Source organism: Lasioglossum baleicum, chromosome 10, assembly GCF_051020765.1.
Source record: "Lasioglossum baleicum chromosome 10, iyLasBale1, whole genome shotgun sequence".
NCBI lineage: Eukaryota > Metazoa > Arthropoda > Insecta > Hymenoptera > Halictidae > Lasioglossum > Lasioglossum baleicum.
Window position 1 is genome coordinate 5,048,875 of NC_134938.1, and position 13,701 is coordinate 5,062,575.

The 13,701-nt window shown below is 42.9% G+C and overlaps 1 protein-coding gene across 4 annotated transcripts in view; it reads right to left on the minus strand.

Moving 5' to 3' along the window:
• Positions 1-1,043: 1,043 nt before the first annotated feature.
• Eip78c (Ecdysone-induced protein 78C) overlaps positions 1,044-13,701 on the minus strand; it is a 119,838-nt gene continuing 107,180 nt past the window's right edge. For all 4 annotated transcript variants that reach the window (XM_076432370.1, XM_076432367.1, XM_076432368.1 and 1 more), the window contains 5 exons: positions 11,285-11,426; positions 8,439-8,824; positions 8,018-8,317; positions 6,747-7,143; positions 1,044-5,429 (listed from right to left, as the gene is read on the minus strand). In XM_076432370.1, coding sequence (XP_076288485.1) covers positions 6,751-7,143; positions 8,018-8,317; positions 8,439-8,824; positions 11,285-11,426 — 1,221 coding nt within the window. In that variant the 3' untranslated portion in view covers positions 1,044-5,429; positions 6,747-6,750. The remainder of the gene's footprint in view (positions 5,430-6,746; positions 7,144-8,017; positions 8,318-8,438; positions 8,825-11,284; positions 11,427-13,701) is intronic.

A 13,701-nucleotide genomic window follows, 5' to 3' on the forward strand; every position in this document is an offset into this window, starting at 1 on the left:
CATCTTTTGAAAATTTTAGTAACTACAAAAAGGAAGAAGAGTTGAAAAATTGTGTTTTCCTCGCAAAAACTTAAAATAAAATAGTTTTCGTACATAGATATACCCAGTCAGCCAAATGCTCGGTTTTGGCCGGGCAGCTGTGTCAGCAGAGGCAACGCTTCTGCTGGCAGAAAGACCCGACATCTGCCCGGAAGTAGCTGCCGGGCAGATGGAAGGAGCTCGGTCCTGGATTCTGCCTGCGTCGCACTAACACAGACGAGGTATTCTCGTCGGTGGCACTAATATTAGTGCGACCTGCCCTGTATAACCGCAGTGTCGCCAGACTGAGCACCAAACGGATGTCATGTACTCTCCTCCTTACCCCTTCCACTATCCCATTCCAGCACCATACGCAATGCGCACACTCCAACGTCCCCCACTAAGATCGTAGACTGGTCTGGTCATCAGAGAGGGGGTACATCATCTCACCGTGATTCCCCTCATCTGGCTACACTGTATAACCGTGCTGCCCTCTTACGGCGAGGCAGAATCCAGATACGAGCTGACTTCCATCTACCCGGAAACTTCTGCCGGGCACACGTTGCCCGGAGAATACCACTTTATGAGTAGCGCTTTATATTGGCAGGGTGTGCTCGGCAGAATCGTTCAGATTCCGAGCATCCTATGCTTCGAGCAGCTTCGAACTTCGAGCAGCTTCAAGCAGCTTCGAGCGTCGTTCAGACAGGATAATGCCCGCCATCTGCTGCTAGGCTGTGCTCGAATCTGCTCGGAGCAGGCTGACTGGGGAGATGTTAAAATTTGATTACATAAGATCAGATTTCGGGTACCCGGCCACCCCTAGCAATGGCCCAGGCGTGCTCCAGCGTTCACAAATTGTCATTTCTGTTCGGTTGAAACGATTGGTAGATCGGGAGACGTATAGTAGAACGAGATACCGATTTCGGGATTGTCTTACGCCCGGCCGGATGATCCTCTCGGTTGGCTGCTTTGCGATTTATAAAACGTCCGGTATAGATATAAGTATGCAGTCGATATCTCGTCTATTATAAAAAAAAAAAAGAAGGATACGTGGTAGTATATGTTGGATAGAGCGTACGCGACGAGATGCACGCTTGAGCACAACTTATCTATAAATATACAATCATAGAATCAATATCAAACAAAATCGTGATTATTGCAGAGTCCTGGCTTACGGGCGGAATACATATGTATATACACATATATTTCTCCTTTCATATACATGTATATACATATAACATACACACACGCACACGCACACGCACACACACACGCTCACACGCGTATATACATATATACGCATTATTCACTACATTATTTATCTCCGAAGAAACAAAAAGACTGAAAGGAACCGCCACTTGTAACGTTTGTAAGAGAACGTGTCCCAGAAAAAAGAAAAATATATATATATATATGTATGTATATGTATATAAAAAAGAGAAGTATCGAACGCGCAAAAAAATGATAAGCTCGACGCACAATAAAAACGTAACGCCGACCGATAAACCTCGACTATCAACGACAACGAAATAATAAAATAATATGATGATAATTAGTAATCATAGTACGGGCTGTGTGTACGATTACCTCGAATAATATTAATAATAATGGTACATTGATATACGCAACGATTCCCACAGTATATGTACAGATATAATAGCACCATGACCGAAATCTCAGGGTTACAGTTACAAAAATTATGTAGCGTTCCGGGATTGGGGATAGGGGAGGGGGATGATGGAACGTAGGAGAACGGAAATGGGGGTGAGCATCGGGAGGAAGGGGTGGATCTTGCGCTTCGGTCGGAACACGAGAGAAGGGAATGAAAAAAGCAGACGTACGATTCAGTTGGAAGAATGCTACGTCGATTGCCATTCTTACATATTTTCCGATTGCGCCCATCGATCGCTGCCCTGATCGTCTTGGACGATTATTCGTAGACTGCGGATGTTTATGCGTTTTTCAATTTTTGTGGACGAACTTTGGGAAAGCGGGATTAAATAAAATTAATATAAACATAAAACAAATAAAAATTATACCAAATTCTATTGAATCTTATGTTCTTTTTCCAACATTTTCGTAACCCATAAATGCATAAAGATCCGCAGTCTAATTATTAGGTTGGAGGGAAAGTTCTGTCGTATTCGAATCGACAGGTTGTCCGAAAGACTGCAACAAGTTGTTACAAATAATGTGGACAATTTTGAACATATATTTTTATAAATCGATTCAAATGTTTTCTTTAAAATACGACGGAACTTTCCCTCCAACCTCATATATATAAACTAAATTTATCATGCTCAAGAATAGTGGCAAGCTCGACGTTTATATCTTTCCTTCTACACTTCCACCAATCATTTCGAAAGTGCATCGAACAGACACGGAAAGAACAGTGACAGAAAATCAGTGAATTTTTCACGTATTAAGGTGAATCTCCATTGCAGCGATCGATCGGCGCGACCGAGCAGTCGTCACGTTACACAATTAATAATCGTAATTAAGTATTTGGCCGTTTCGATGAACGTGTTCCATTCAACAAGAATATTACAAAGCAACGCGATTGCTCTAACTCGGCGATACAAGTCGTGGGGACTAGAAATTTTGAAAACAGAAAAATAAAACAAAACGAATCGCAAATGTCGAATATATCACAGGAGGAAAATGTCGCGGCATTTCATCATTTTCTTTTCGCTCTCTCCTGGCGTCGCCGTTTCCGCGTATCGAGCCGGCGAAGATTATTCGGACAGCCACTAGATTCGCTCGAATTACAGAATCTATACATATACACGAGCAGAAAACAGCTCATACATACATTTACACAGAGTGACTCGATTTACATTTCATTGAAATTTTCCTCGCTGTACGAGAGAGGATGAAAGAGAGCTGAAAGAGAGAGAGAGACAGAGAGAAAGAGAAAGAGAGAGGCAAAGAGGAAGTAATAATAATTTAAACGTTAGCGAGAAACACAAACTCGCTTCGCGTAATTTTCTAGTTTCTCTCTCCTTATTCTTTCTTTTTATCACGTGATTCCCTGGCGCAGTTTTGGTAGATCGCACGAGAGCCGAGAATTTATTCGATCGATCCGTTTTTCTCATCGCATCATGTCGCATATATTATTTTGAAAATTCTCTCTCGCAGGACTTAAGAATCGAGGAAAGGGACGCTGCGCCATTTTCGCGTATAGTAGTTCTGTTCGTTAGCAGGATTGTAGAGAGATGGCCTACCAGAATTAGATCTACGCTCGTTCAACACAATGCGTTTAATAACTATTCATCTTGCATATAGATTTATAATCTTCATATATATATAGACTCATATATATATATATATATTTATTTATTTATTTTTTTTTATATTAAACGATGATATCCCTTCTTTGTTCAATATATTAATTAGGTATGATATGTTTATTCACAACTTGATGTGAGCGCTTAAAGTTGGAATTCTCGTCTTTCTTCCGTCGACAAGAGCAGATACACTCTTCGTCATTGTCTCGCGAACCCATCTCCACCCGTCGCGACAGAAGTTAGCGAATGCACCGAACGCGCGTTTAACGTTAACGTGTTCATTTAAGTACGCAGCTAGGATAAAACATTAATTTCTCTAGTGATAAACTTAGATTCTCTCGTAATTGTTTCATTCCCCTCCCACCCACCCTTTCCCCTACCCCGACGGACCCGCTCGAAATCGAGCAAAACCTCTCACGATGAATGTATATGTATAAGTATATTACATATATCGATACGCATTACATACTAGTCATTGTCAGAGAGTTTTATCTATTTCTTTTTTTTCTTGTTTATTTAGCGTTCGAAGAAGTTCGAAGAGTTCGAAACATGCTCACTTCAGGTTTTCCCCCGTTACCACAACGAGCACCGCGAATAAAACGTTTTTCCCTCGTCGATGATTGTTCGCCGACGACCGAAGTCCGATAACAAATCCGCAACAACTCAACTGCAACAAGTTTTACGTCTACCGCTGTACCGATTTCATTTTAATCTTTTCCGACCATCGAGTACCATGCACAGACTCTCTCAATATCCGTTCGCACGAATTATTTTTTCAGCTAATAACGAAAACAATTCTCGATCGTTCGTTTCGCTTCTTCTCGCTACGAGAAGTCTCAACGAAAGAGGAATACAGTGTATACACGTACGATATATTCTCTCCTGTTTCCGCGGAACACCCTGAAGCGATGCAACAATGTCTATAAAGGTAATCCACTATACAACTACTTGTCAAGTAATAAAAATAGAGATTGCATAGATTGAGATTCGTAGCGGATGCATCTAAAGAGACACGATCCTATAAAGATTTATCATCCTCTTGAGCTTTATAGCGTGAAACATTCCTGTTTTTCTGTACTTGTATAATATCTGTATAATATGTATAAGTGTGATACGCGCGCGTGCAGACCATTGTCCGGCGACTTATGGTCGCGCGCGCGTCCGCCATTTCGTCGACCAGTGCTACTTGTCTCCGTCGCGCGCGTCGATCTTCACGGTTCTACAGAATCGTAGCCGCGCGGATGAGGAACCCGACGATTCTATGGACGAACGGAAAAATATGTTTCATCATCGGTTTTCTGCGATATGTCTGCGAGTTTGTGGCTGCCGGTCGTTCCCATCCGATTAGGTCGCGATCGAAGAACCGTCGACGACGCGCGGCACACAACATTCGAGCCATCTTTAATCTACGCCGGTATTCTCGAGGTTTTCTCGAAAATTTTCGCCCCCCTAGAAGAAAACTTTCGCCGGGGGGACACACGCCGTAATAAACGGCGCGACGCGGCGGTCCGCGAATCGATCACGGTTTTTGTGCTATCTTTTCTGCGCGGCGCGTGTTCGATCACTGCGCCGCTTTATTGCAACAACGATATGCGCGAGACTAATTTTTACACGAAAGTATAATGACGAGAAAGAAAACGAAAAACAAATGCTATCTCCTCCTCCTCCTCCTCGGCGACGACTGAGTATTTAAATGCTTGCTCATCTCTTGACCGCGTTCCGCGGCGAATAGTACAGACATCTTTGGATCACGAGCGATTCTTGGATCCAACGTGTAATCGATTTCGTTCCCCTCGTTTCAATGAAAAATCTGTACTGCTTCGTCGCGAAACGATCCCTCTTCCGTTCGCGTGTGAATGGAACGAACGGTGCTGGATCCAGCGAGATCGATCCGTCGATATTGACGACGGATCGACGATCCACAGGCTTCATTTCTCTCCGCTGCGGTGCTGACGCGCACCATCGCCAACCAGCGGAAACAGATCGTCCTACAGGCACGTCCGAGCCGCGTTTGTGCGATCACTGCTGACAATCGGAGGATTTTACCGTCCCATTTCTCACCCCCGGCGACCACCGGGGGGCCGTTCGATCTCGTCGAATTAACTCGATGTACTCTGAAACATTCTTCAAACGCGAGCCGCTCGGTTAGTATGGTCCTACGGTTGGTCTCGTCGATGGCACGCGCTTTAAATTATCAGGTTGGAGGGAGACTTTTGTCGTATTTGAAGGAAAACATTTGAATCAATTCATAGAAATGTATCAGACGATTGTTAGTTCGGGCCCGAATTTCATAGTAGAAAAGAATCTTAATTTAATTCTAGTTGTAGAAAAGAATGGTGACTATATAATTGATTAATAAAGCTGTATTCTTTAAAATTTAACCATTGAATTTCATTTTCAAATCGAGCACGAACTTATGCAATCATCTGATATGTTTCATATTATTCAATGATATAATTCACATTATTTGTAACCAGGGACCACAACTGTTATTGTTTGTGTTAATCGTTGTCTGTTAATCAGTTTGTTCTTCGAATCTTTTTCGTTATATTTTGTGCACATTATCTTGAATTTCAATAATAATCAACTTTTTATTAATAATTTTTATTGTAGAAAATAACAGTTATCGATAAGAGAAATTTATTTCGATCGTTCATAACAGAAAGAATAGTAATCGACTTTTTATCAATGATTTTTATCGTTGAAAATTTTAGAATAACTGTTATTTTTGGTCCCTGTTTGTAACAACTTGTTGCCATCTTCCATATAATCATAATCTGTCTCCCAATGATTCGCTAGCAATATTCGCTAAGAGCTTTCCCTCCAACCTAGTAGATCAACTTCTTCTTTACACCGACACCAAGTAAATTGACATTAGAAGCCGCAGCTGATGTGTATGATTTTTTTTCCCCAGCTAGAATCGCGTTCCAGCCCACCGTGGCTGCAGCGGGATTGAATTGCAAATTTCGCAGGGATTTCAGGGGCGCGGATGAAAATGCAAACACGGATTTATGGAGCAGGGGCTGGGACACCCAGATGTGTTCCAACTTGGGAAGTAAGTCGAGGTTGAAGTCGCTACGGGACTCGTGCCTCTGGCAACCTAGTTTTGTGTTTCGAGGGTTCGCCGGATCGGCGTGACGTAATTTACTCTGTTTGCTGAAGTCGCTTGGCAGAGAGGTGATTAGCGAATCCGCGATACCGCAAGCTGCTAGAGTTTTCGGAAATTGCGCGGAGATCTTTCCGAAATGTACAAGGCTGTACAAAACGTTGGAAACTTTTCCTCGATCCAGAGCTAGCTGATAAAAAATCATACCGATCAGGAACACCTTTTGATGTGAATTCATGTGGGGTCCTTCTAAAGGTGAAATTTCAATCTTTGGTTACAGGGTAATTTGAATAAAGCTGTTGCCCTTTGTTGACAAGGATTACAGTAATCGTCACCTGTTCACTGAAGATCCTCCTCGCATTTGGGAATGTCGAATATCTCGGCGAAGAGGGGCGGTAGTTTGAGCTTAGTCCAGTTCCTCCTGAACCAGTCGAGGAGATTCGCGTGTCTGGCACCGAGGGCTCTCAGCTCTGGTAGCCTCTGCGAGACGTTGGAGACGTTGGAACAGCCGCCCGCGGAGGTGGCCTCGCCAGGAACCGTGTGATTCCGTAACGCCTGCACCTTCAACGCTTCTAGAAGACGATCCTGAAGCCTCTGTACCGCCTTGACGTCGTTCAAGCCTGGCCTTTCACCCAGAAGAACCGCGCCGGAGAAGAGACCCAACTCGGCGTCCGACAGTTGATGGCCGTTCAGCGCCGACGTGAATTGCATCAAGGCGGACACGAAGTCCGGCTGTTTTGTTTTTCGAACGATCAATTAAGTAATTGTCGGAGATTAGAATGGGAGCTGGTTCTACCGGGGATTTCGATAGCGCTGGGCTTTCATTGATTGACAACAGGATTCCGACGCAATCCGAAGGGAGTTTACGCAAAGCTATCGTAGCGTAGGCGGAGGATTAACGGCCGGTTCTATGTTTGCCGATCATGATAGATTGATGCTAATATTAGGTTGTCCGGCAAGTTCGCGCCGATAATTTCACTGCTCTGCTATTTAGGCTAACCTCTTAGTCGCGGCGGTCGAGGGTAGACTGCGGATTTCACGTGGCTCTGGTACATTTCTAAACTTCCTTTCTTTAATAATTTAGAAAAGCCAAATGTTTCTCGTCGACATCCTCTAATTCTTCTACGTTCTATAACGTTTTAAATTCTTCCTACTCATTTTTCTCATAAAATCTGCAGTCTACTGATCACGTACCGCGGCAGTCATTGGTAGACTGCTGATTTCATAGTTGGTGCATTTCAAAAAGTTTCCTTTCTTTAATAATTTAAAAAAGCCAAATGTTTCTCGTCGACATCCTCTAATTCTTCTACGTTCTATAACGTTTTAAATTCTTCCTACTCATTTTTCTCATAAAATCTGCAGTCTACTGATCACGTACCGCGGCAGTCATTGGTAGACTGCTGATTTCATAGTTGGTGCATTTCAAAAAGTTTCCTTTCTTTAATAATTTAGAAAAGCCAAATGTTTCTCGTCGACATCCTCTAATTCTTCTACGTTCTCTAATGTTTTAAATTCTTCCTACTCATTTTTCTCATAAAATCTGCAGTCTACTACGCAGACATTCTCATCCGTGATTAATTGATGTCTAGAATACGTTGATTCTCACCTCGTACATCAATTCCATTTGCTGCCTAGTGATATAAGTACCGTCCTCGAACGTCATCGAACTGTCAGTGGTCATCTTGGAGATATGGCTGAGCCAGACCTCGAAGAAACCAACCTTAATCAGGATCAGCTGATCGTCTTGCGAGAGCTCGCAAAATCCTGGCACCCTTTTGGCAAACTCCACCACCCTTTGCACCGACGGCGTTATCCTGGTGGCGAATTGTTGCCACAGCCAGATCCTCTGCGACTCGACTGTTTCTGCCGTCGAGGATGCCGCTTCTGGATCCTCGGGACTGGCGGGCTGCGAACAATCACTCGCCAAAATCAGCCAGATCACAAAACGAAACAGACGTTTCTGCCACACGAATGTATCTTCGTCATGTCACGTCAGTTTGATAAATGAATATTTTCGTGAAACTCACCGGTATTGTCATCGGTTTCCGAACGATACCCCTCGTCGACTCCTCGGTGAAGCCGCAGTGAGCGTGATGCGCCTGGGAAACTTGAAGTATCACGTCGTAAACTGCCAACTGTTTCACGTCAGCATCCGATTGATCCGCTTCGACAACTGCAGCGGGCGGCACGCACGCTATTGTGTTCTGACTTTGACTGTTGTTGTTATTGTTCTGGCTAGTGGTGTTGTTGTTGTTATTATTGTTGTTGGTGTTGTTGTTGTTGTTGTTGCCAGCACCGCGGGGTGTCAGTTGTTGCACGCCCGTGGTCGTTGTCGTTGTTGTGGTGGTTGTTGGTACCGCGTCTTCGGGGCCCCGTTCTCTTGAACGTTTTGGCACCCTGCCGTATCTCACGGCTGCAACAAAATCATTTGCTCTTTAAAATACAGGGTGTCCCAAAATTTCCTTCAACAGCCGGAAATGGGAGGTTCCTGACGTCATTTGAAGCGACATTTCCCTTAGCAAAAATGTTATGCGCGGCTTTGTTTAGGAGTTATGAACGCAAAACACGGACCAATCAGAGCGCGTCCTAGACGCGAGTTGACACAGTCGGCCAATAGACAGTTGGCGCGCCGGGCCGTCTGTGCCAACTCGCGTCTAGGTCGCGCTCTGATTGGTGCGTGTTTTTCGTTAATAACTCCTAAACAAAGCCGCGGATAACATTTTTGCAAAGGAAAATATTGCTTCAAATGATCTCAGGACTCATTTCCGGCTGTTGGAGGAATTTTGGGACACCCTGTATAGACTCTCCGCTTGCGGAACGTCGTTAATTATTAGTAGTAAATATTATTTAGTAGCAAAGGATGCTGCATAATTCAGAAAGCAACCTCTGCGATCGCGGCAGAGGGTTAACACTAAACCTACCGAGTCCTAAAAGTACATGTTCCCTTATAAAAATGGCAAGATTAATTTTGTTTATACTTTGTGCAGCTACTATTGTAATATGTGCTCTACTAAAGATATTTATACAATCGTTTCTTATGAAATTATTTTTATTATAGCAATAATCGTGAAATGATAAATCTGGAACCGGTCATTTTTACCGGTGATGGTAGGTTTAGTGTTAATCTCGAGTGGTGACTATGAGTCAGAGTTTGGGCAAAAATTTAATCAGCGATTGACGATTAACTTCATCAATCGATTGAATCAATCGCCTATTTTTCGACGATTTCTGTTTTTAAATCGTATACATTAATCAATCAATCATGATTAAAATTTTAATCGAATAATGCCCAACTCTGCTAAGAGGCGCCACTAAAACTTGCTGTACCATTATTTAAAATATTGTTCTTATTAATTAGTAGGCTGCGGATGTTTATGGGATTTTTAAATTTTCCAAATTTCAAGTGGATACAAATAAAATCTTATTTTCAGTGATAGTAGCCTTTCTAGATCTGAGATCAATATAATAGCATTTTTTGAACAGTTTTAGAGGCCATAAATGCATAAAGATTCGCGATCTAATAACAATTAGATATAAACAGCAAGATACAAAGTTGGTATATCTAAAAAATCATAGACAATGGAAATCACATAAATTTCACATGTTCAACTTTCGCTTATTAACAATCTCACGGTAAAGGTTAAATTACGCGACGAGCGTGTGAACTTTGTAAAAAGCGAGGATTAACAAGGGAACGGCGCGGGTGGTATGAAAAAAAATCGCGCGACGATGTTATAATGAAAAGAGAACGATGTTGGGCGATTAAGGCCAGCGTGCCGGATTAAGGGCAACTTCCATTACCGTATACATCAAGAGCTTTCATCCCCTCATTAATCATTTTCAACTGGAAACTTAAGCTCGTCCACAGTAGCATCGAATTTTCGAATGTTCTTGTTGGTTTCTGTACTTGGCAGACTGTCAAGACTATTTGCGTTACACGGTTCCCCCAAATACACTTAAACTACACTCGAAAGATAATTAAGCCCACCATTTTTAATTCGAATATTCAAATATGTAACAATTGTTTTTGATTGTGGTGTATTTTGAACAAAAATCCGCGACGTTCTAATTACTCTACTGTGACACGATCACACAATTGCAAGTTTAATGCCCGACATCCCGCATCAGGGAATTATGACGTCCAATAGGGGATGATGCTCCCGGACAGTTTTACCCTCCATGATGTAATGCACCCTTTTCGAAGCGGATCAGAAGGCTGCTAAAGCTTATTACGATTTCGCCGACAATACGAGCGGAAAGCTTCCCCGGAAAGCTGCCTATTACACACACAGCCGCATATTGCACTGGGGAACTTTGACGTTTAATTATGCACGTAACTTCGCTTCAGTTTACTTTGCCCTCGCCGTAGCTCTACCGAGCCCCGGAACTTCCAGAAAGTAAAAGACACCGCGATTATTAACGCGAACGCGCGCTTACCGCCTCTGTCGGGAAACGAAATGAAAAATATACAATTAACAAGCAGCTTCGTCGAGTGCTCGAACTTGTTCATTCGTATTTATTGTGTTTCGCATTTTTCCAAATTCTATTTCGCAGATAATTGTAAATGGACAGCGGATCTTTATGCAACATAAAAGCTTTCTGTTATTTTCGTTCTTAAATTCTTCTAATGTTTTTGCTGTTTTAAATTACACCTGCTCATTTAATTTTGCTCAAAATTAAATGCAAGAAATGCGATTCCAGCTTTGTTTTTCGGTTCTCGACAATGAGAAGTCCGCCTGAGACACGGCAACCCGACCAACAGAGCTGTCGGTCGGGTTGCCGCGTTTCAGGGAGATTCCAGGGGTTAATATCCGTGCGTAATGCAAGGTCACAGCCCAAAGTAATCTCTGCTTGAAGCGACTGGTTTACTTACAGTCCCTGGACATGCCGACAGCTAGGCACTTCTTAAATCTGCAATACTGGCAGCGGTTCCGACTTAATCTGATGACCAGACACTTGCCGTCCCTCAGGCACCTGTACTCTATCTGTTTCTGAATGCTTCTCCTGAAGAAGCCCTGCGCAGAAGAACGACAACAATTAGAATAATTATTAAAATCATTGTTCAAACGAACGGTTAAAATTTTTTTTCACATCCTGTAGTAAACTAATTGCTCTAGCTTTCCAAAAAAGTTCAAATCGCATAGTCCAATATTTGAAAAGTTACGGTGTTTTTAAGAGTGTCCGAATATTAGTGGGAGTCACTGTATATCGCCCAGTTGTTTATCGCTTTCGCTTTCCCAAGCGGTCGCGTAACAGCCGATTAACACGGTAATTTCAACGCTTGGCAGTGGAACGTCCTCCGGACATCGGAACGACGTTACACCGGTCTCAATAGCGAAATAACCGCATCCGACGGAGAAGCGTCCGGGAAACGCTTGAAAAATTGCTGACGATTCACGCGCTCGAGCACGTCCCGAGCTTCAAAGTCACCCGACGAGAGCCGTTGTTGCCTCAAAGGGGTTGATAAACCTTTGAAAAATCCCCATTCACTGATTCCTTCCCATCCATCCAGGAGGGGGTTCAAGAAAAATCTCTTTTCGCCGAACGATATTTTACGTCCCATCAATCCGACAAACCTCGCGCCGGCAAATATCGAACGTTCGCTCACCAGCGTCCATCTGGTCCGACCCGATCCATTCTCATTCTATCGAGCATTTCGACATTAACCGCCATCTGGAGTCCAGCAACTGTTTATACAGGGTGTTAATTTTAACTAAATTATTTCCGCTACTATTAAAAGTAAGAAAAAATAGCTAAACAGTATGTACATTGATCAAAATTTGCTGTACCATTATTCAAATATTGTTTGCATTATTAAATATATCGATATCTAATCAATTACTAAACATTTAGGTATTATACCAATTTCATATCCATAAAATTTCAAAAAGATCATAGGGATTGAAACTATTCTAGATCGGAAGAAATGTTTAATTTTCCAGTTAAAATAGCTCAGAGTGCAAAGGATTAAAAGTTGAGGGGTGCGCAACCTTAATAAAATTAAGTAGTTCTAACATTTTTTTCGCATATGAACACACTGTAGAAAAGAAAGACTTTTCTGGAGAACATTCAGCAACATTTCACCACGTAAAATTACAAAATGGCGGAGTTGAGCAACATTATCTAAGCCGATGGTGGCTGGTCGAACGATAATTGACTCGCAGTCGGAAATAAAAGGGACGTGCCCGGCTCGGCTTAAAATTAATTACGCGAGATTCGCTTCCTACTCGACGCAGATAACGGCCAGGGTATCAGCGGGCGTGACTCCTGCAGCTATGGCAGCAAGCACGCGACCAGGAAGTCAACAAGACTGATTTTTTCCCACCTTCCTTCTGTTAGCTCCTGCGCGCCGCTGATAACAAGCTACCGCTGCTGCTGCTTTTCGTAACTCTGGCGCGGATTATCGATTCTCGAAGCGTAGAAGGATCCGAGGACTTACCCCTCGGGCTAGCGATGGAATTAAGTATGCTCGTAGTTATCGTACGGCAAGCTAGCAAACCCAATTCGAAAGTATCAGGATCGTTGAAAAATGTCCTTGGAAACTTTCGAAATTAATTCCCCGTTTAAACGAGTTCTGCGAACTTTCAGAGTGGCGAAGACTGTTCCGAACTTGAGAATTCTGGTGCAAAGTGTACGCGGTGGCTGCCAAAAATTTTTCGGATACCCTGTATAGAGAACATTCCCAGGAGTCTGAAGTTGACGCCATCGCTAGCCCGTGTTTAGATATCTCGTAATTACCGTGGTTATCGGCGCTTCCTTATCATCGGGCTCTCGTGCCGCCATATTAGGGAGCGGACGTAATTAAGTGAAACGTGATTTGGATGCCACGGAAATTGTTCTTCGGAACGGACACTCCCCGAGAAGATTGTTTTTACTGTTTCTAGCCAGTGTATTTATTAGGTGTACAAATAAGTTCTTGGCCTGATTTGGGGGATTTTAGAATACCAAGCTAGTAGAGTAAATTACCCGACTAATAGTTTAACATAACCTCAAAATATTATTGTAACCACAATAAACAAAATGAGTTGCCAAAAGACGCATATTAGGCATTGCATGCTTTTCGCATATCAACTGAAAAAGAACAGTTCCGAGGCTAAGGGGATGATACGTGAGGCATTGGGTAAAGATGCTGTATCTATCAGCACCATCAAGAAGTGGTTCCAAAGATTCCGTAGTGGAAATTTCGACCTCGAAGATGACGAGAGAGCAGGAGCGCCGAAGAAATTTCCTGATGAGGATTTGGTGCAATTACTCGAAGAAAATCCTTGCAAAACGCAAGCAGAGCTTGTT